At 35.4% G+C, this 22,728-nt stretch overlaps 1 protein-coding gene across 1 annotated transcript in view; it reads left to right on the top strand.

Moving 5' to 3' along the window:
- The window catches only part of LOC134531347 (uncharacterized), a 353,666-nt gene that overhangs the window by 105,153 nt on the left and 225,785 nt on the right, over positions 1 to 22,728 (top strand). Inside the window, exons 8-9 of the mRNA XM_063367045.1 lie at positions 2,360 to 2,420; positions 13,308 to 13,548. Of these exons, the coding sequence (XP_063223115.1) occupies positions 2,360 to 2,420; positions 13,308 to 13,548 (302 nt within the window). The remainder of the gene's footprint in view (positions 1 to 2,359; positions 2,421 to 13,307; positions 13,549 to 22,728) is intronic.

Genomic DNA, 22,728 nt, shown 5'->3' with positions numbered 1-22,728 from the left:
AATTTACCAGTAATTGAATTTATTTTTCAAATCCTGTTGCTGCACATCCCTGTATTTAATTTTCCAAGTATTTTACATGCAATATTCTTTTCTATGTGCTCTACATGCTGTTTCATGTGTAGATTTTTTAATGATCTCTTTGGTAATTTCCAAACTCTATAATTTGTCATTTATGTACTGTGACTGCTCTACCTAGTGCATTTTATTTTACATCATGTGTAGAGACATGCAAAATTCCCGGATTCATTCGGTAATAGGCTAGAATTCAAACACATATACCTCTTAGATAATTTTGCTATTGGCTTACTGTTCATTTGGACGAATCTCAACCAGTTATAAACCCTCAACCAAAGAAGGGTCGAATAACAGAAAAACCAGCTGAGACGACTTACAAGTCGGCAGACAATGAACTTGCGTAACATGCCCGAGTGTACAGGGGTATGTGCAGTCTATCCTGAAGACCATCGAAACCGCGAATTTCGCAGGTCTCTAGTCATGTGTTATTTTTTTTTTTTTTTTTGCATGCTCTGCCATCTACAGGTCTGTATTCTGCCTTATTAATGTTTTTCATGCATGTGTTTCATCGCTGCTAGGCTAGCGATGCGCATTTTTCGGTATGTTTCTTTGTGTTCCATGTACATTTTCAGCCAAAATCTTCGGCAGCTGTGATTACCGAGTCATTGCACTCATGTAGTGAATGACCGTAGTTTTAACTTAAGCTTCAACATGAAATGCTTACAAAATGAATGCCTTGTTGGTGTCCAAGTGGTTTGTACTCTCATACTGGAGGTCTCTACGAATGCGTGTGCGTAGAAAAACCATACATTTTCCACTGTGTGTTTTTTGTTTGTTTAACACCACTGTCTGTTTAGAATTTTTATGGGCACATGAACAAAATGTTTGTAAACTTAAATGTGGCAAGGCAACTGAACCGATCTTCGCTCTTTCAAACAAACTGTATGGTTATAAAGTAAACACTATTTTTTTATTTTAGGCATTTTTGCATCCAATCCTTGAATGTATAAACTGAATATTAATTAATTGCACCTTATTTTTGACAAGTCTGCTTTAAAATAAGTCTTATGCTTAATACTTCATATTTCAAATTATTTTTCTGTCCAGTAACTGTTAGATACAATTCTAGAATAAAGGCAGATTAAAAGTAAGATGACGGTAAAACACATGTAAAATACATGTTTGAAAAATTACTCCACTCTCATATTTCTGTACTTATTCTTACTGTAACCATTTTTTTTTTTTCAGTTTCTGCTCTACCATGCAATGGTGTAAGTAATATTAGGAGGGGGAGGGGAAGAATATACCCCCTTCCTGAAATCCTAAACAAAATCTATTAAAATCTATAATTTCCCCAAAAACAGTTAAAGAAATTGTGAGCAAACAGCGGGCAAAATGGTTTTATCCCACCTCCCTTCTACAGAAATGAAATTCTGCGTACCCTCTTACTATACTGTATCTGCTCTTTTATTTGTATTTTCTGCTACAAATTGTATAGTGCCAAATATATCCTCTGCTAAATGATAGTTCTGGCATGCGCGTACTGTATAAAATTATGTTCAATCAAGTAGCCCACTTGGTAAAATACATATGATCCCCTCTCAAAATATTACGGTAGTCGAATTGTGCATACTACCAAATTCACTTTTAAAAATATTTAATTACTAACCAAGCACACTCTTACAAAAAAACTCAATTAAAATGCTATAAAAATTAATATAAAATGAATTTTTTACATTATCATTGCGTAAATTTATGGAATCATGTTACCGAAAATAAGTTAAATACCTTTATTGTACAAAAATTTCTACTAAATCTTGAGGTTGTTGTCACAATTATTTCAAAGTATAATGTTAAACTTTCTTATTTGTTTCTCCTAAACACGTCATAAATTTTGACTTTGACTGAAAACCATGGGATAATTATACCCTGTAGGTACTAATTTTAAATAGTAATTATTATATTTTATTCAAATTGCAATGCTAAAAAATAACTTCAGAGGTACAGAAAACCTTGATATAAAAACAGAAAGTCCATAAATCATAATTATTTTTTTCAAGAATGCCACTAACATCTTCGCCAAAATATTGCATTATAATTTCGTTCTATACACTATCAAATCACCTATGTTTTAACATTACTTTGAACACCAAATGGTTTTATTCTATTTTTGTATGCCAGTCGTCCATGTTTTACTTCCATGACCCACCACACGTCAGATTAACCTTAATTATTATTTTTATTTTTCAAATCACAACAAATATAGAAATTTTTAAAGCTTTCTACAGAACGTTGCAAAATAAGTCTTCTGTAGTTATTTAATAAATTATTTTGATTGTTTCAGGGTCCCGTGTCTTTCAGCGGAGCAGACCGCATAGTAATCTCAGCCTTTTACCAAGTGCAAGGTAAGAAATACCACGCACTTGAGTCAGGATTAACTATGACGAGATGAGAGAAAGTTGGCACTGTCTAATAGGATCCAGAAAACCATACTCAAATGCGTTCTGTGTTCACAATTGATTTCTTATGCATTAATTTTTAGCAAACGAACTTTCACAACGATGTGGCATATATGTAGTGTTAATAAATACATCATGTCTATAAAATAATGTCCGAATTATAAATTTTAATATTATCAAATATAAGAGTTATATAGTTTTGGTTTAAGGTAAAACTTCAACAGTAATTCAAATAGTTTTAGATAAGCGCATGCGCGAATTCTGCTTTGTTGTTTTCTCACTTGCTGCGCCTCCTACACAAAATGGCAAATCCTGAGCGTAAAGCGTTTTGTGTTCTACAGTTTGCTAAGAGTTATTCTGCAATTTCAGTACAACATGCATTTCGTATTAATTATCATTGTCCCTAACCGTTTGATTACAGTCGCAATGGTCAAGAAGATAGAGCTCTTTTTCGATGGCCTCTATGTTCACCTGACATAATGCAATCCGATTTTTTTTCTTTGGGACTTTATAAAAGATAATTTCTACGTTCCGCCGCTACTTAATGATTTGCCAAACATGAGACACAGAATAGACGAGGCTATTGCTTCAATTCTTCGGACTTGGTAACCAGTGTGTGGGAAGAATTGGACTTTAGGTTGGATGTGTGCCGTACAACTAAAGGTTCACATACTGAACATTTCTAAGAAATACTAGGTTACTTTACCTTCAATTTGATGTATGATTTGTTCTAAATAGTCTAAATTAAACTGTTATAATAAACCTACCATTTAATAGTTTCTCTTGAAACTGGTTCCGGTTCAAGGTGCTGGTGCTGAATGCCATATTGGATTGAGACATCACGGCGGTTATTTTAATTGTGACGTCACGGCGGCCATCTTGGATGACCGCGACCTTAAAAATATGCCAAAAAATAAAAGTGACTCAAAATGTGCCAAATTTACCAAAAATTCTAAAAAAAAAAAAAAAAAAAAAATCCCTATTTCGAAGGAAAAAATCCAATTTTGAGAGATAATTTTCAGTTTTAGTTCTCAAAAAAACGCCGAGACTTGAAAATTCCACTTTAAGGTTAGAATTCCCCATTTACATGCATACAATATGCCTTTGGTCGGGAGTTTTGACCTTGACCTCCACCGTCACTGTTGCGCTTTTCGTTACGGCCGCCATCTTGAAAATCCGTAATTTTCATCCGATTTTAACAAGATTTTTTTAAATTTATATAATTATAATAAAAACTCATTCCGTCATTTTTAAATTAGTTTACCATCTTAAAATCAATAATTTTAGTCCAAAAAGAAAATAAAAATTAAGCCACCAGCAGAATGACCTCCCACCACTAATGCCAAGGCAGATATTACGTCAACCAGTATGACGTCATAGCAACAATTATGATTTCGTCTGCTGGAGGCCACCATCTTGGATCATAAATATTGTTTTCGTCAGCTATACTGCGTTGTAGACATATTAATTTAATTTTACCCGCTAGAGTGCAGTGTTAATTTACTGCCAGTGAGGCCGCTTATTTTTACATTTGGTCGTCATCTTGAAATTGTCTCATTATTTACCTAGAAATTCGGAAAAATTCCAGAAAATATAAAAAAATCACATGTTAAAATAATGATGGATTCGATCGGCTCCTGTCATTGGTTCGATCCTTGATCAATACAAAAAATGTTTACTCTAGGTTAAAACCAACTTATTTAATAAATCGTGTTCAAAATCCTAAAAGCAACTTAAGTTCCTCGTCTACAAGCCTCCAGTAAGCCGATATGGCCGCCATCTGCAAAATTTGTAATATTTGACCTATAAAAACGGAAAACATTTCAAAAATCATCAAAAAATTACCTATTAATGTAAAGGATAAAGAAGGATTCTATAGATTTTCATCCACGAATCGATCCAAGACAGCAGCAAAAAAGTTCATTTAAAATAAATTAAAAATACAGTAGCCGTTTCAAGAAATAAAACCACAAAATTACAAATAAAAAAATTATATGTAATTTATACAAGTACAAAAATACAAGCAATTACAGACACATTAAGTTGGTGGCCTGACACATCCAGTCTGTGACCAGCCACGTTTTGATTTAAGCTAGACACATATATTCAGTGATCAGGAACACATGTCCAGTAGATGGCAAGCAACACCCAATTGGTAGCCAGGCGCATTCAGTCAGTAGCGAAGAGGTATTTTTCGTCCATACTCGGCGAACATTTTAAACTGTTTATGTACAGTATCATGCGCATAGGCCAAACGTCCCCGAACCAAGAGGTATTATTCACCGATATGTGATCAACATTTTAAACAGGCCATGTTCAATGCCAGGCGTTTATATCAATCGCCACCGAATTACGAGGCCAATCCTGTCTTGAGTACAGATCCATTGATGCTCATTCGTCGTCAAAAAGGAATCACGTCCTAAAAATAAAGCACAATCGTCAAAAAGGAAATTCATTCAACAAAGGAAGCACATTAAAAAACGAAGCACATTTAACGAATAATAACACACATTTGTATAAAAATGTACACGATCTCATCAATAGGTTACGATCGGTCGCAAATTGTAGTAGGATGCAATGCATCCAACAATCTTTGGCAACAACAGTCTTTGACTTCAAAAATCTTTGGCTCCAAAAGTCATTGACTCCAAAATTCATTGCCTTCAACAGTCTTTGGGTCCAAAAATATTTGCCTCCAAATGTCATTGACTCCAAACGTCTTTGGCTCTAACTGTCTTTAGCGCTAACAGCTCCAAGTGCTCCAAAGATCCAACTGCATTCAATTTCATTTTGATCGAACTTGCCCCGATTGCTAAAATGACTTTATTATTACTCTCAATGTTTTTAGTTATTAGTAATGATTTTTACTTCTTTAAGTTATAAGTTAAATTTTGAGAACTCATTCTTAAATATAAATCAGATTTCGTGAAATAAAACAATCACTTTTAAAATCCAAAATAAAATTAAAGTTTTCAATTTTATACACGGGCAACTAAAACCAGTCGTTATTGTTTGTAGCCAGATTCCCTCAGTTCTTTGAGTATAATGGCTACTTTGTTGAAGAGCGAAAAGTTCCCTGCCCTAAGTCTGAGACGAACGATTAATGTGTTAGGATCTTCCCATTATGTGAAATAGATCTCTTCTGCTGTTGTCATCTCCCTTGCATGTTTATTATAAATATATTTTTTTAATATCACTATCGGCCCAATGATCATCGTAAGCTTTATTAGAATAATGTATTTTATCACGATGTTATCAACGTTTTGGTCTCAGGGCTTCATCACAGTCTTCTTTTATCTTGTCAGCTTTAAGTGCTTCATCACAGTCTTCGATATTGTCGGTGTCAGCTCATTGTCTCTCGTTCAAAATATCATGGAATCGACTAGAATTGGGTGTAAATATATTTTGATTTCCCGTGAAGATGCTACTGTCTTCGTTAGTTTTTTTAATTTTAAATCATAAGATAGATCTGGGTTAGTAATTTCAACATAGAATTTCTACATTCTTCGTAATCATTATAGTCGTATAATATTTTGCCTTCGTTCCACATCCTTGGTGCACTGTAGACCAATATTGTTATCTTTAGCCAGCTTATTTGTTCAGGTCTAGGGATATTTATTCAAGAAATATCTTCGACCAAAGGATTTATGACATTGACTAAAACTAAGTGGTTTTTGAGAAGAACCAAAAATACGCTCGCTCCTCTCATGACCTTTAGCATTTTTTCTCAAGGTAAAGTCATTGCTGCAGTATCTACAGCAGTGTCCTTTTGATACAGCAACAGGCACCGAACCAGGATCTATATAAGCTTCTACGGATAATACCAGATGAAATCTGAGAGTTTAAATTGCATCAGTTATTTTAATAAAAATTTTTAATATTTCATCAGCGATATTTAATTCATCCCATACAAGAAACCTGACACAGGTAGTTCCATTTCCAATCACAGATGTCACCACGTGTTGTGTAGCAGTAAATATGTATGTTTTTATGTGGGATGCAGGATGCTCTCTCTCGATCGCAGAAGGGCTCCGCTAGACATCAAGGAGAAGAAAGTTCATCTTGCATGATAGTGTTCCGCAGCCATTTCAAGACATAGTAGTCAGCTCAGTTATGATTTTTTTTTCAATTCAACCAAATAATAATATATATTGTAAGTGCTCATTTCGTTACAGGAATTCACTAAGTAAGCGAAACATTGAATATAAATTGCTTATCTCATTCAGAAAAAAATATTGCATGTGTGGATTATTTTCTCAGGAATAACCAGAAGCACTACGAGTACATCAGCAGACGTTTTGCCAGAAATAACCAGGAGCACATGGAGAAAAACAACAAAATATTGACATGATTAATGAGAATCCTGAGAAAACCATCAAAATATTGGCAAGAAAACAGAGAAAACTAACGCACGTAAGCACTCTAGCAGGTAAAAATTAAACTAATATGGCGACAACCCACTCTATCAGATGAAAACAATATTTCTTATCCAAGATGGTGGCCTCCAGCAGACGAAACCAAGATAGCTGCCATGTGTCATACTGGCTGATGTAATATCTGCCTTGGCATTAGTAGTGGGATGTCAGTCTGCCCGTGGCTTCTGTGGAGGAAGAATCCGTTACCATTTTTAATCGATTGACCTCGCCTGGTTCAAACCCAATACTTTCTATCAATTTTATTATAATCATCATGTTTTAAAGCCATTTTTTTATTTTTTCGAATTCGAAGAATTAAAAATATTGATTAACAAAATGGCGGACGAATTTCAAAATGGCGGAATGATTTTTATTACAATTGTAGTAATAAAAATGTTCCATAAATTTTCCCATTAAAATCGGATGAAAATTATGGACTTTGAAGATGGTGGCCATAACTAAAAGTGCAACACTGATGGTTCAGGTGAAGGTCAAAGATCCCTATCTGAGGCTTATTGGAGGCTTGTAAATGGGGAATTCAAGCCACAGGGGGTATTTTTCAAGACCTTGGCATTTTTTGAGGACTGTAGTCATAATGGGAAATTTTACCTCAAAACTGCAATTGTTTCCTCAAAACGGGAATTTTATTATTTTTTTGTTTTATTTAGATTTTAGGCGGAACTTTTTCCTAAAAACTATAAATTTCGAAGAATTTTTGATGAATTTGGGCAATGTTTAGTAATTTTTGGCAATTTTTGAAGGTCAAAATCAAGGTCATCTAAGATGGCCGCCGTGACGCATAATCCAATATGGTGGTCGGCACCAGCACCTCTAACCTGAATCAGTTTCAGGAGGAAGTATTATATACTACTACCATTAAATCTGGGACATTATTTTATGTACGTACTATATTTTAAATAAATGTTAATTATTACGGCACAGCTGACCAGTAACACTTGTATACAGTTTTTCAACATAATTATAGATTCATTGAGGTTTTGATGAGGTAATGTACAATTTATAATAAACAATTCTAGCTTCAAAAATTATTTGAGTATTTTTATATACTTTAATAACTTTTCAATTGTAGTAGATATTCGGCTTGATTCGTTAAAAAGTAATTATCTAGGAAATGTAATATCTCGACAACTCTAACTCCCGCCGAAATGCAACCCTGTTCTGTTTCCACTGGCTGTTGAGAAATGCATCCGTTATAGAAATAAAATACATTCATTTCCCTCCTATGCGCATGCCCTCCTTCCCATGCGCAAGACAGTACTATGCGTGAAGGTGGATCAGTACGTAGGTTCGAAAACGTGGCGGTCAGATATAGTACACACGACCCATGTTCTATGTAACTCTTATGTTTTTAATTGTGAATCCACCTACAAACCTGTTGTCCTCGGACAGTCTTTAGAGTGGTTAGGGTGGGATGAAGGCAAGTGGGGAAACTACAGAATCCCGAGTAAATCCTACACAATGGCTGTGTCTGGCGCGCTAATTTTCGTTAAGCAGCCTGCTTATTGGCAGTTAAGTTACCACACTAAACTTTGTTCTCCCATACTGCATCACGTATGTTCGAGATCTTAACAACTGCACTGTTAAATGTTTTTGGCAACATTTCTTAACGTAAAATGTGATTATTTAAATACGTGTATTTACCATATCAATATGTTACAATGCCTATTCATATGACTGACCTAAGTAAATGAAAAATTTATACCATATATGTGTGGTAAGTTTTCAATACAATCTAAAGAATAAACCTTCCATTACATGTTTATAAATGTTACCAAGTAAAATTTAGAGTGAAATGTGCGGTAAACTTGAGGTTTAACGACATAAATTCCTTGTACTCGTTGCCGGTTTGGGGTTTAGATAATTATTTTTATAAAAAAACTCAATTAATATTTTTTATAAAGAATTAGACTTGTAACATACAGTTATAATCGAAAAATCGCAACCTAACGCTTACGAAAAAAATTCTTACTCGACCCCATTAACGAAGAGTATGAAAGCTGATGATTTGAATAAAAATACATAAAAAATATTGTTTTCGTTTGAAAAGACCAGCTACAATTATTGAATATTAGGTGGTTCGTACTTGTTTATGTATCGAACAATTTACTACCCAAGTTTACATTTTGTTCGTGTATGAAACCACCTGCCTTTGCTGCTTCCTCTGTTCGCTGCTGTAAAAATCGGTAACTTCATTAATTATACCCAGTTACGGCAACGTTCGCTTTCATATTGAATTACACGCTTCATTACTCATTAGGGAGGGAGTGTATTTCCTATTTTTTTTTAAATAATCATTATATGTGGTGTTCAGTACACTGAAGTTGCACATAGAGCAAACGCACATACATTTCATAATGTTAAATTGCAACTCAATACCTATGCAAAAAATTAATGCAACTCTGTATTTGGTATGGATTAACTTACCTATCCAAATCTTCTCTAAAATGGTCCAATAGTTCTGAAGGCCTTGTCGTTCAATATTATTCCACTTATAAGTCAAAATTTATTAAGTATATTAAAAGTACTTTGCATACAACAAGATTATTGCATTGCTACTGTTTATCATAGCTGTATGTTAGAACTCTCTAAGTGCAGCAAACAACACATGCTCCGAGTACTCAGTAAAATTAGATTAATTGAAACTATAAATAAAAAAACAGATTAAAAGTCTCAAATTACACACCGAACGATTTGTTGTGAGATACCTCACAAACTAGCAAATCGCAACCACTATGCTTGCAGCGAGAGTCTAATTAACAGGCCTCAATTACAATTTAGTTTCACTGAATGACTGACTATTGCAATGGGTAACCAAATTGAGGACGCGGAGCGGAAAAAAAAATATTACTCATTTAGTAGACATAATACTGAGCCCGTTTCAATTTGTTTTGAATCATCTAAATATTACCAAACACTTTTATCGGGAATTCTTAAGTATGACTGACCAAAGAGTACTTCAAGTGATATTTTTGTCCTTGTGTGAACCTGGGACGGAGGATCGCAAGATTAAACTTTTCTGGCCTATTTGAGGGACGTGCTGGACATGATGTGCCACAGTGATCAGCTTGTGACAGAGATGTGTGAGCTGCTGGGGCAGAGTGGCGCAAGATGGGCGTTGTTCTGGCCGACATCAGGTGGATTAGATCTCTAGAACTCGGAGATCTACTTGTGAGAGTGTGTGTGCTTCTGGAGTGAAGTTGTGCAAGAACGCTTTGCTTTCACCGGCGAAAAGTAAGCTGGACGGATTGCAATAGAAAATTGGTAGTGATTTTTTTTTGTGGGGAGCTTGTGCGGTGTGACACTCCAATGGTTAGAGTGCCACATATATATATATATTTTTTTTTTGTGTTTTACTTGTTCTGGTTTTGTGTTGTTGCTGCGAGCGTGTAAAGTGCGTTCGGGTAAGTTCGGAGGTGTTTGGGATTTTCGAGGTTGCCTTTAGTTTTTCTGGAGTTGGTAGCAGTGTGTCTGGAGGAGTTTGTGCTAACGAGCAATGTCTGTAGTCGTGTTTTTGTGGTCAACGGATTGAGTCGTTCAAACAAGATGAAGGGGGTGCAAGACTGTTATTTAATTATTTCTTGGGTGAGAAATAATCACTCTGTCTTCTGATGCTGATGGACGGCCATTGGCTTTGGGGCCTTGAGTCAAATTGCGAGTCCTCGGCCGAAGCTGGTGGGAAGAGATTCGTAGGGAATGCTGTGGCAATAAGTACGAAACAGCATTTCATATTTGTAAATACTCCGTATTATTTCTTTAGTGAGAAAAAATATCCCTTATTCTGACGTTTAGCTGATTGATGACGACTCGGCACCTGGTTTCCGCTCAAATGCCGACTACCGCATTGAAGAGGCGATTCCCGTTTTCCGTCGCTGAGGCTGCTTGAATGGGGCTGTCATGCTGGTGCGCAGTTAAAAAGGAAGAATCCGAACCAAGTATCCTTCGTATTTTAAATTGCTGAGAGGGGAAATTTTAAGGTTAACTCTACTAGTCAGCTAAATAACACTGCAAGTGTTTGACGTCCGATTTTCTAACCTGTACTCCTGTTTATCAAAGTTCGTAGTGAAAGTGAGGGAGGTCCTTCTTTTTTGAGCATGATTAAATTGTTCCTTTACCGTATTAAATCGAAGTAATCTGCGTATGTATATATATATATAAAAAAAATTTTACGTGGTGTAGCAATGCAGGAATGCAACAGCAATGCAATTTAACGCCTTTCAAATGTTGTACAAAAAGGGTCAATATATAAGTAACTGGAGTTATAATTAAATTGTATTAATCCATTGGAAGCTGTGATATTTTGTGTATGGTGCTAAATTCGATACATATGTGTTAAAGAGATACTTAAACAATTTATAAATTTCTGGACCGACACTCTTACTGATTCAGAGGAAATGACTTATAGATTTTTTTGTGAATTAAATTTAGTGAGAAAAAGCCGAGTTTCTTTTAAACTCGCTCTGGTAGTGTATTGGTTTATGGTTATATTTACAAGCAGTACTGACTGCACGACGTACTTTAAAGTGGCATGAATTACCTAGTATTTTATGCATTTTATTTTTCTGTGATATATATATATATATATATATATATATATATTCTATACAAATATGATCTTTGTGATTATGATTTTAGGTTTTCTTTATTAAAGTGTTGAAATCTAAGAGAAAACTATTTATTGCTGTTATAAACAGATTGTGGTATAGACTGGGTTGTCAATGCGTCCGTTGGTGCACCAGGTCAGGAAGTTGTAGTATTCTATAGCAGGTTAGCGGTTCATTAGTATACTCATGCACGTGGAAGATGCAAAACTGAGTTGTACAGTCTGAGCTACCCTGATGCGCTGTGAACGTAACCCCTGTATTGTAATTTGTTTCCCCTTGCTCCAATTATATTTTATGAAGAATTGTGAGTTGAAAGTAAATTACGCTTCTGTGCAGAGTTGTTGTTGCCATTTTGTAAGAATCTGGATTGTTATTTAGAATACACTATTTAATCACTCTCTCTTTTTTTTTTTTAAGTAGCTGCCTTCTGCTTAGTCCCCAATTGAGTGTGAGGAAAGGTCAAGCAAGGGGGGTAGTTACAGCGGTAGTACAAAATAAATCGTTGATCTAACCGGCAACGGGCGAGTTAAATATTACATTAAGAGGAGATCTATGGGTGATGGTGGTGTAGAGGAGTGCATGCACAAGATAGTGTTGATCTGCACGGCCACTGGTGGGCTGGGTTTGACGTGCCAGAGCGATCTGCCACTGACAGTGCTGTGTATGCGTGTTAAAGTGCAGAGGTGCGCAAGGTAGAATATTTTTTGGTCGGTTATGGGCAGGATGAACATATTTTGCGGCAGAAATTTGCTAGTGACGGAGGTTAGTTTTGGCTGCTGGGAAAGGAGTGCGCAAGATAGCATTTTTCTGGCCATTGACATATCAGATAGACATTGCATGCCACAGGAATCTGCTACCGAAAGTGATTATAAATTTTTACGTGTCCTTGGGTTTATGATGTTCTTTTTATCAGCGATAGTAAGGAATGGAAACTGCGTCCTGTAGAGTTACACTTTTGTCGGTGATGTGTAGGTGTGTGTGTGTGTGTGTGTGTGCTGCAGGACTGAAGTTCGCAAACTGGCATTTTTATGGCCGATAAGTGGGCTGAACATGTCGTGCCATGAAGATGTAGTGGCGACAGTTGTGTGTGTGTCTGCGCGTGTGTGTTTGTGTGCGTACCGCAGAGGCCGAACAGCGCAAGGTGGCTCTGTTTTGGCTGGGTGTGTGCAGTCTGGTGAAGCCACGCTGCCCAGATACTGTGTTGACAATAGTGTGTGTGAGATGCAGGAGTGTATGCGATGTTCCAGGTGGTGACATGAGATCTTGGTATGGCGTGTCGCGGAGATGTATGTGGGGGGAGCTGAATTGTTGCCCGTTGGATGGGCAGTCCTTCAGGATTTTTCTGACAGTGGTTAGGTTAGATTAGGTTAGGTTACTTTACAAACTAACCACTGTCAGAAAAATCCTGAAGGGCTGCCCATCCAAGGGGCAACAATTCAGACAAGCTTTCAAAGACACCACTGTCAGAAAAATCCTGATGGGCTGCCCTTCCAAGGGGCAACAATTCAGACAACCTTTCAAAAACACTACTGTCAGAAAAATCCTGATGGGCTGCCCTTCCAAGGGGCAATAATTCAGACAACCTTTCAAAAACACTACTGTCAGAAAAATCCTGATGGGCTGTCCATCCAAGGGGCAAGTTTTCAGGATTATTTAAACTCTTAAAGGAGCGTGTTTTCAGAAATTGGATGGGCTGCCCTTCCAGTCTCTGTACAAATAAACCACTGTCAGAAAAATCCTGAAGGGCTGCCCTTCCAATGGGAAACAATTCAGTTGCCCCGTGATGCGTGCTGCAGGGGCCGACGTGCGCAAGGTGGCCCTCTTCTGGCCGGCGACGGGCGTGCTGGACACGGCGTGCCTGAGCTGCGTGCCTGCCGCCTGGCAGGGCGGGCACGTGCCGGTGGCACGCCGTGTCTTCAAGCTGCGAGTCGTCACCATCCAGCCCTCGGCCTTCCTCGCCGTGGCCTGCGCCGCCGCCGTGGGCATCTCGCTCGCCATCGCCTTCCTCGCCTTCAACCTGCACTTCAGGAAGCTCAAGTACGTCCGTCTCCCGAGCTGCTCACTTACTAGTTGCCCTCTGGATTCAACACTTAGTTTACTGGTAGCAGTGTTCAGAACGGGAAGCCTAAGATGTACATCAAGCTCTGTCCCTGCCCGAACCCGCCCGAATATTCACCTTCGGCCAACCTCGGGTTTATGTATATATATTTATATTTCTCTGTTTATTTTAATGTAGCTATACTAACCTAACTAACCGTCCATTGTGTTTTAAATTGTTTTAATGTAGCTAACCTAACCGACCACTTTCAAAATTTGAATTAATTTTTCCTGCGCAAAAATAGAACAAATCCCGAGGTTGGCCGAAGGTGAATATTCAGGCGTGTTCGGGCAGGAACAGAACTTGATGTACATCTTAGGCTTCTCGTTAAAAACACGTGTTGCGGTGAAGTTATTTTATCATTGCTACAAAAAACTTTTGTTAGAAAAAATGCATTTGGATAAGTCAGTAATGGATATATATTTTATAAATATTACATTAAAACTTGTACTTCTATTAAATACCACTTTAAATTTAACAATTTTAACAACATTTTTCTCTTTGGAAACAATTTGTAAAGAAACGCACGTGTCATTGATTACATGCCGTAACTTGGTTCCAATGTTAAAGTTATAGGTAGAAGAAAAGAGAGTTAGTCTATATTCTAATTATTGTATAGTATTGCACTAGTCACTCGCACGATGCAATAAGGGCCAATTTTCACAGGGTATTGGAAAAACTTCTGTGTTGTCACCACAATTCATTTTTTAATTAGGTATATAATCCACAAAATATTTTGTATTGGCAACAAAGTTATTTTATAGGTTTCAAAAAACAGTAAAAAGTTATAAAAAGCTTGTGTTGTCTCTAAAATTAGTTCTAATAACACTACTTTTTTTTTCAAATACGCACCTTAACAAAAGTTTGGAATACTGCCAAAGCGAGTATCCTGAGTTATTCCAAGCCATATTAACATAGGTAGGTTGTTCATTAGACAATCACAACTTCAAAATTCGATAGAGTTTACAAAATGCATTCTTTGAGCTTGTATACCAGTAACGTGAACAGACATTGAGACTGTAACACATGGTGCGCTGTCCCAGATCACCAAATTCTACTTTCAGTTTGTGTCAAGCCATGCAGTGACATGCCACAGTTTCCAGACACGAAATGTAATTGAGAAGGCATGGAACATGCTGAAAGTAACTATTTTAGACCGTCCAAACCCAACGTGTAATTTTTCTGAACTTAATTTTAAATTATGGTTTTTGTTTTGCTTGTCCGGTGTATAGTTTTCAAATGTTTGATTCAGACGTAAATATGCTTATTTTGCTAAACAGTTATTGTAAAACTACCACATGGTTCACTATAACGATCAATTATAGTCGTATCCACGTTATTCCAAACTTATTTTCAGCAGTATAATTGTAAATAATAATAGGCACAAAAAATGGTTTAAATGCATGTCAAGGGTTGGTTATTTATTGCATACGTTCCTTTCAAACATTAAATTTACCAATTTAACTAACATCTTTGTAAACTGGTATGCTGATCACAGTTAGACAATCCTCGACAGACTAATTATAAAAAATATGGCTTGCTTCCAGTACATACACACTAGAAACTAGTCACTAATCTGAACAGGGATTGGTCATCCTTTGCAATGGGTCACACATGTTTCGGTTAACTATGTCCGTCTTTTTCACCAAGTTCACCAGTGCGGGTCAAAAGAACAAAATACCATTAATTAAATTAAAAGTTTTTTTTGTGTTCGAGTCTTGTTTTCTGACAAATAAGAATTCTAATCCTGATAAATACTTTTTTGTATGGAAATGAAAAATTTGCGTTATTATCATGTGTGATTGTCTTTAAAAATACATAAATATTTAATAACGGATTTTAAACGTGATCTCTGCTCATATGAACATACTACTTTATACAATCCTGAGTCAGTTACATAAGACGTGAAAATACAGTAACCTTTTCATGTGAAGTACTGTAAGAAGAAAATAGAATTTCTGACAAAATTGGCTGTTTAAATACGAATAGCATAGAATTTGACGACTTCCCTAGGGCAGGTGGTAAGAGCACCAAAAATGTTAGTGGTCAGGTTACTGGGTTAGAATACCGGGTTTAACATGAATGTGTGTAGTGATTTCAACCGTATAACATAACTAGTTATCTTTTAACCTTTTTTCCAGATTATACAATCAGTATAAAAACTGGTGCGTTATCAATTTCAACAGTATCCCAACCACGTAATAACTACATAGTATAAAACAAAGTCGCTTCCCGCTGTCTGTCTGTCCGTATGTATGCTTAGATCTTTAAAACTACGCAATGGATTTTGATGCGGTTTTTTAATAGATAGAGTGATTCAAGAGGAAGGTTTATATGTGTACATGCATAGTATAGTAGAGAAATACTGATAGTTTTAGAGGTTTCTAATGTGATGTCGTAAATAAACACATTTTTTGTGCTTACATTGCAAACGCTGGCTGAACCCTACGAGATAGATCAAAATAATTTACTACAGTATTGCACACCTTTCAACTTTCAACTTTTAACGTTGCAGGCTTAGATTTGAGCTTTGAGTGTTTTTCACATCGCCAATTATATGTCGCTCTTTCAAGAGTACCCTCTAAAGAAAACATGTTTGTATTGTCTAATGACAAAAAAACTATGAAAGTTGTGTATAAAGACATTGTGTAGTATATTTAGTATCAGCATTGCACCCGTGCGAAGTCGGGGCGGGTCGCTAGTAATATGAATATTTCAGGATTTTTTGCTCACTACTAAAAAAATGCAAATCATATTTTTTATTACATTTAACGCGCACATATTCTAACTCATAAATTCGGTGTAAAAATTGTCATTGGTTCTGGCGAAATTTTAATTTATTATAGGGTTGTTAATTTAAATGTTGTTAAATATTAATTGAAATTTTACAAGTCCCTAGTGATTGGTTTATTCGTATAAAACGGAAATAAATTTGCTATTTTCATTATTTCAGGTGGACAATACATTTCTCTGCATATTAAAACCATTGGCTGCTGACGCTAAAATGTTTATAAAAGGTTGTAGAGTATGGATTGGTTGTAAGTTTTTTTCTGTCCTTACTTTTTTAGCTGGATTAACATTGCCTGAAAGCCTACTAGGATGTGTGATACAGCAGCTGTGTCAGTATGCAGAAATCTTACAAAGTATCAATGTTTGGAGCTTGACATTATTCTAAATCAGCTATTTATTTTATTATTTATTGTTGAAATTTATATCAATATTTGACCAATATTATGTAGCAAATTAGCAAAAATTAATGGAAAGTCCAATTCTTTCTAATCAAGCTTGTACTTATGCAAATTCATAATGTTTTATAATTTATCGACATTGTGTACTACGTGGGACTGTACAGTATCAATAACTATTCCATACTTTGCACGTTATACTCCGCAAGACTGTCCACTCGCAAGAAAATAAAATCATTTAATGCGTCTTATGATTGTTTGTTAGTAAATATTTACAAAGTTTTATCAATTGTTCTTTGTCTTTCGTCTGGAATAAATATTTTTGATGTGGCATATTTATTTCTGGGCTGATCACGAATGTTCATTCGTACAGCAGCTGGATTTTTATTTGACTAACTGAAAAACTGACCGGTGCGGGTAAGTAAGAAACTGTTGCAGACATGAACAAAGAGAATGTAAGTCTAACAAACAGGAGATCCTTGGTGACCATGAACGCTAAAATGTCACGTTGTGTGGCTTAAAATTGTATGATGTCTAAAGAACATTGAAGAGTTCTTAGAAAATATTTATTCTGCTATAAACCGACTGGAAATTTTTAGACACACTCAAGTAACTTTTAAGCCAATGCAAACCAGGTATTTCCACCCATAGTGATAATGTCCACAATTGACATTTTCCACCGTCATGCGTGCCAATTCAGCTCCAAAACCTTTGGCTCTCAAGAATGCTGTTCCAGCGTCCTGATAAAACATTATATAATTTCTTCAATGAACAGCACTACACACTTACGTGTGTCCATCGCTGCAAATACGCTGCACCACCATGCCTTTCTGGGCTCGCACTGATGCAGCGATAAGCTGAATCTTCGCTTCATGAATAGTGATGAAACAGCGCTCATTGGCACAGCATACTGAGCCACTCAGCGCAAGTATCCACAACCTTGAGTAGTTTCTCAACTGATGACTTTCATTAAGCAAGCTTTAAAATTTATTTTTATCCACAAATCATTAAAATTACAAAAAAAAAATATAATATGTATAAATAAATACTGTTTACAATCTCTAATCAATGTCGTGGGCGAACGCAGACCAGACAATTTCCGTCACAACGTTAGCGGACATGCTATATTTCGTTATCCTCCCCCCCCCCCCTTTTTTTTTCCACCGTGGCACCCCAAAAAACGTGACAAAAAAAAGCTAAAAAATACCATTAAATTAATTATCAATATGAGTGACAATGTTGTAATTTTTACGATACAAATGATGGGATTTACTTCTTTTATTGGAACTGTCTATTTTTTTTCCAAAAAAAAGGGCAAATCAAAGCAGAAACTTTTGAAATTTTTAATACCCTTAATATTTGAAGCGTGCCAGCATATTTTTAGAATATATTTGAAAGACTAAAGAAAGAACTTAATTTAAAACATTATTTGCGGACATTGGCCAGTATGTTATTGAAAAAAAAAACATAACAGCGAACAAAAATAGATGAATAGGCTCACAGAAAAACAAGCCAAAATTAGCCATGTCAAATCACTCTCAAAACGGCTTACGGTATCCTAGCAATCTTTTAGTGGCGAACAAAGAAGTTGTATACTTTTTTAAGTTACCAGGTGCTTCCCGCCATTATTTTTCCAGGAGATGCGGACTGCTGAAATGAAGCAGATTATTCCGTAAACCTCATATATGAAGTAAAAGATGGATAAATTTCCTGCCTAAAAACAACCTGGCTGGAAAAATCATGGCTGATCAATGAGCCGCTGAGATAAGACTGGTGTTCAAATATTTATATAAATAAAAATGATAACCATGTGATAAACAGTCAGTGATGTTTTTTTATTCTTCCCATGAGGTTAGAACAAAGGTAATGAGGGTTTTGAAAATTGTCTTTAATGACAAATGGAAACACGTTTGCTAGTATAGGCACCGCCAAAATAAATGGCATTACCTGAGAGGTAAAATTATGAAAAACAATAGGTTTTTGTAATGTTAGTTTAAAACTTCGGTGATTTTAATAACAGACTTGACACTTCAAATATTAAAAAAAATGTATTTTATAAAAACAATCAACGGCAACTAATTAATGCACCTATCGCCAATTTTAGAATGCAGTTCCAAAATTTGTCTTGTCCATGTCAAGTTATTTGTGGAAAATCGCAAAAAAAAAAAAAAAAACAACAACAACAAAGTACAGACAAAACTACCAAGGTTTTACCTTTACTTTTTAAGCAAAACAGCTTCTCTGGGTTAAAAATATATTACAAAAAATAATTTAACTAATGTTCCTAGTTGTAATTTTAAAGTATCCCTGTTATTATTTTGGGCAAGGTCATTTTTTGGATAGTGGTAGTTTTGGTATGGTAACAAATATATGATGTTATAAATAGAATACAAATGGGCATCCGGCGCCTGGCTACTGGTGAGGCGTGAGATGCCAAAAAACCATCTTGGACTCAAAATTTCACAAAAATGACCCATAAATGACTCCAAAGAAACAAAATTTCCTAAAAATTTTCCTATTTCAAAGGAAAAATTCACGTTTTGAGGACAAATTTCCCGTTTTATTCCTCAAAAATTCAAAAATTCTAAATGCCAAAAACCTCAGAAGACATTGCCATAGAAGAAAAAAAAAAAAAAAACAGAATTCCCTAAGAGGCTTAAAATTCCTGACGACAAGCCGCCCCTAAACTCTGGTGGCCATCTCTAATGACCATGACCTTGACTATAAAATTAAAATTCTTTAATTTTTGTCCAAAAAATTCCGAAAAAATTCTTAACATATAAAAAATGGATTACATAAAATGTTTAGTTACTTAATTGATTTCGGTCCTTGGTTGATTCCCGGTGAGAGTTAATAAGTAATTTATTAATAATTTTTTTTAAAAATCTTAGTAAAAATTAACTTTTTATAAAAATTCCTTACAGTACACCCGACACCTTGAATATTGACGTAACCGCTGCAATTATCTTTACCTACAACCATCTTAAAAATCAATAATTTTTGTACTAGAAATTCGGAAAAAAAAATCAAAATTGATAAAAAACATTCTAAAATAATTTTTTATAAAACATTCTTAAAAAAACACTGTTGCACATTTCGTTACAGTTGACATCTTCGATTCTAGAAATGTTGCACTTTTTGTTACGCCCGCCTTCTTGGATTTGTATGATGTCATAATTGCACATTTAGTTACGGCCGCCATCTTGAAAATCCGTAATTATTATCAGATTTTAATGGGGAAAATTTAAAATTTATAAAAAAATTTTACTAATAAATTTTAATAAAATATTATTTTAAAAACATACTTGTCATGCAGTCCTCGGTTCGAACCCGGCAAAGTCATTCGATTAAAAATGACGACAGATCCTACCTCCACGGAGGTTAACGGCAGACTAACCTCATGCCACTAATGACAAGGTTTATATCAACAGCTAGTATGTCGTAATGTCCGCCATTTTGTTTTCGACTTCTGGAGGACACCATCTTGGTTTCGTCTGCTAGAGTGCGCTACTATTATGTTAGTTAATTTTTACTTGCTATAGTGTAGTAATAATTTATTATTACTGGGGCAACTGCCATCTTGAAATTTGGATGCCATCTTGTAAATTCGTAATTATTTTACTTATAATTAGGAAAAATTCCAGAATTCATCAAAAAAATCACTTACTATATTAATGATTGTCGCAATAGATTTCCTTCCTTGTTTTTATTCTCGGCCAGTGATAAATGTAACTAAACCTTAAAATAAATTTTTAATCTTTTCCCATTAATTATTATTACTCAGTTAAATAATTGTCTTAAGACAGTTAAGAATCACAAACATGTAATACGAATTTCCTTCTCCTTAAGGTTCAGCGAAGCCCTCCTTCTCTTGTGATCGAGAGTGAGAATTCCGCATCCCATATAAAAAAACAATAATATTTACCTATACGCATCATGTGGTGACATCTGTTGTTGATAAGCAAAACTATTTGGCCACTAATCATTCAAAATTTAAAATTAAATCTCTCTGATGGATTATTAAAAATCGTATTAAATATCTGTTCCTAAATAAAAATCTCAATTTCCATCTATCATTAGTCACAATTGTCAGCAGCTGAATCGGAAGGACACCACTATAGCTAATGCAGCAAGGATTTTGACTTAAGAAGGAATGTTAGTTGTCAGGAGAATAATGATTGTGTTAAAAATCCACTACGCAAAATGTTAAGCTCTAATCTGTGTACCATGTTGACACGAATTGACAGCTTAAAAAGACACGGCAGAAAATGTAAAGTCATACCCACTTACGGGATAGAGGACATCGATAAAGACACTACACTAAGGAAGAGTGTGCTACTTGATGTAAATAATTTTCCTTGTCTTGAGCGTGATTAACTTCATAGCTCTAACGATCGCCACAATGAACTTAAATTGAAGGATGCTTACGGTTTAAGGAAGAGTGAAACTTATTGATGTACCATAACCGTGAAAAGTTAGAATACATTAATACCCATAGTATATCCTCCATACTAGACGATGAAGAAACTTCTACCTCAACGATTTCGAGTTCTTACAGTAATCCAGGTGAAGATGATTACTTCCACGATGATGGCGGCAGTGACTCTGAAGCTGGTAACGCAATCGAATACTGTGCTGAAGCACCTAAAGCAGGCTAGATCGAAGACTGTGATGAAGCCCTGAGACCTAAACAATGGAAACGTCGTAATAAAAAATTATTCTGGAAAAGCTTATAAAGATCACTGAGACGATAGTGTTATGAAAAATATTAAAAATAATCATGTAAGGAAGATGACAGCAGCAGAAGAGATTGATTACGGATCATGGGCAGATCCTAACGTATTGGTTAATATGTTAAGACTTAAACATGCTTCGCTTTGTGCAGGAAACTGTTTGCACATCAAATAAGTAGCCTTCATACTCAAAGTGAGGGAATCCGGCTACATACAATAATCACTTTTTACCTGAAGTTGTTTAAATAATTATAATAAATTATATTTTGTTTTTAAAGTGATTGTTATTATTTCACGAAATCTGATTTCTAACTAAGCCTGAGTTCTCGCCACTCCATGTTCAATGTCCGTATTACATAGCCATAGCATGTAGTGTGTGTGTATTGTGTGTGTTCTTTCCATGTCCTGTGTATGTACGAGTGTATACTGTGTGTATAATAAGTTTCTAGTGTGTGTATCGTTTGGTCATTGTGTGTCACGTGTGTGTACTGTGTGGGCTGTGTAGGTACTCTGTATGTACTGTGTGTGTACTGGTTGTGTGTACTGTGTGTCCAGTGTGTGTATTGTGTGTTCTTTTCTTTTGTAGAATGTTTGTCGTTTTGTTAAATGTACGAAGCCAAATCTGTAGTAGCTCTTAATATTTACTGGTATAAATCCTCTTGGTCTTGATAAAATAATTTTAAGGAATTCATGGTCCTTTGGTAAGCGCAAAATATTTTTTTTTCTTCGAATTGCTTGTAATTTATTTTATCGATAATTTAAGTCGGTCAGTTCGAAAACTTTGTTTTTACCGGTTGAAATATTTTATATTAGCTATCGACAAAGAAGGTCCTGTGGTTCAAAAATATATCTTATTTTGTTCATGCCCTGGTCTCGTGGTTTGGAGACACTTGGTCTATACGTATAGCATTGGACATTAACTGGTTGGAATGTGTTTTATGCGTGGGAAAAAAATAGACTTCCGTGTTAGACAGCACGTTTCAACATATTTGATTCATCGGACAAGTATCTTGTCCAGAGTTGTTTTTCGTAGGGTGAATGATTAATAAACCCCACGAAAGGAAATGGGAAACAGAATTTAAAAATTTATTTTAATCTTTAGTTACCATTATCTCTGACCATGAATCAAAACAAGGTCGGAATTCTATTGCGGCAAACATTATTTTAATAAGTAATTTGTGATGAATTTTGGAATTTTGGT

This window comes from Bacillus rossius, chromosome 3 (genome assembly GCF_032445375.1).
Source record: "Bacillus rossius redtenbacheri isolate Brsri chromosome 3, Brsri_v3, whole genome shotgun sequence".
Lineage (NCBI taxonomy): Eukaryota > Metazoa > Arthropoda > Insecta > Phasmatodea > Bacillidae > Bacillus > Bacillus rossius.
Note: the sequence above shows the minus strand (reverse complement) of the source record. Positions and strands in the feature narration are given on the sequence as shown.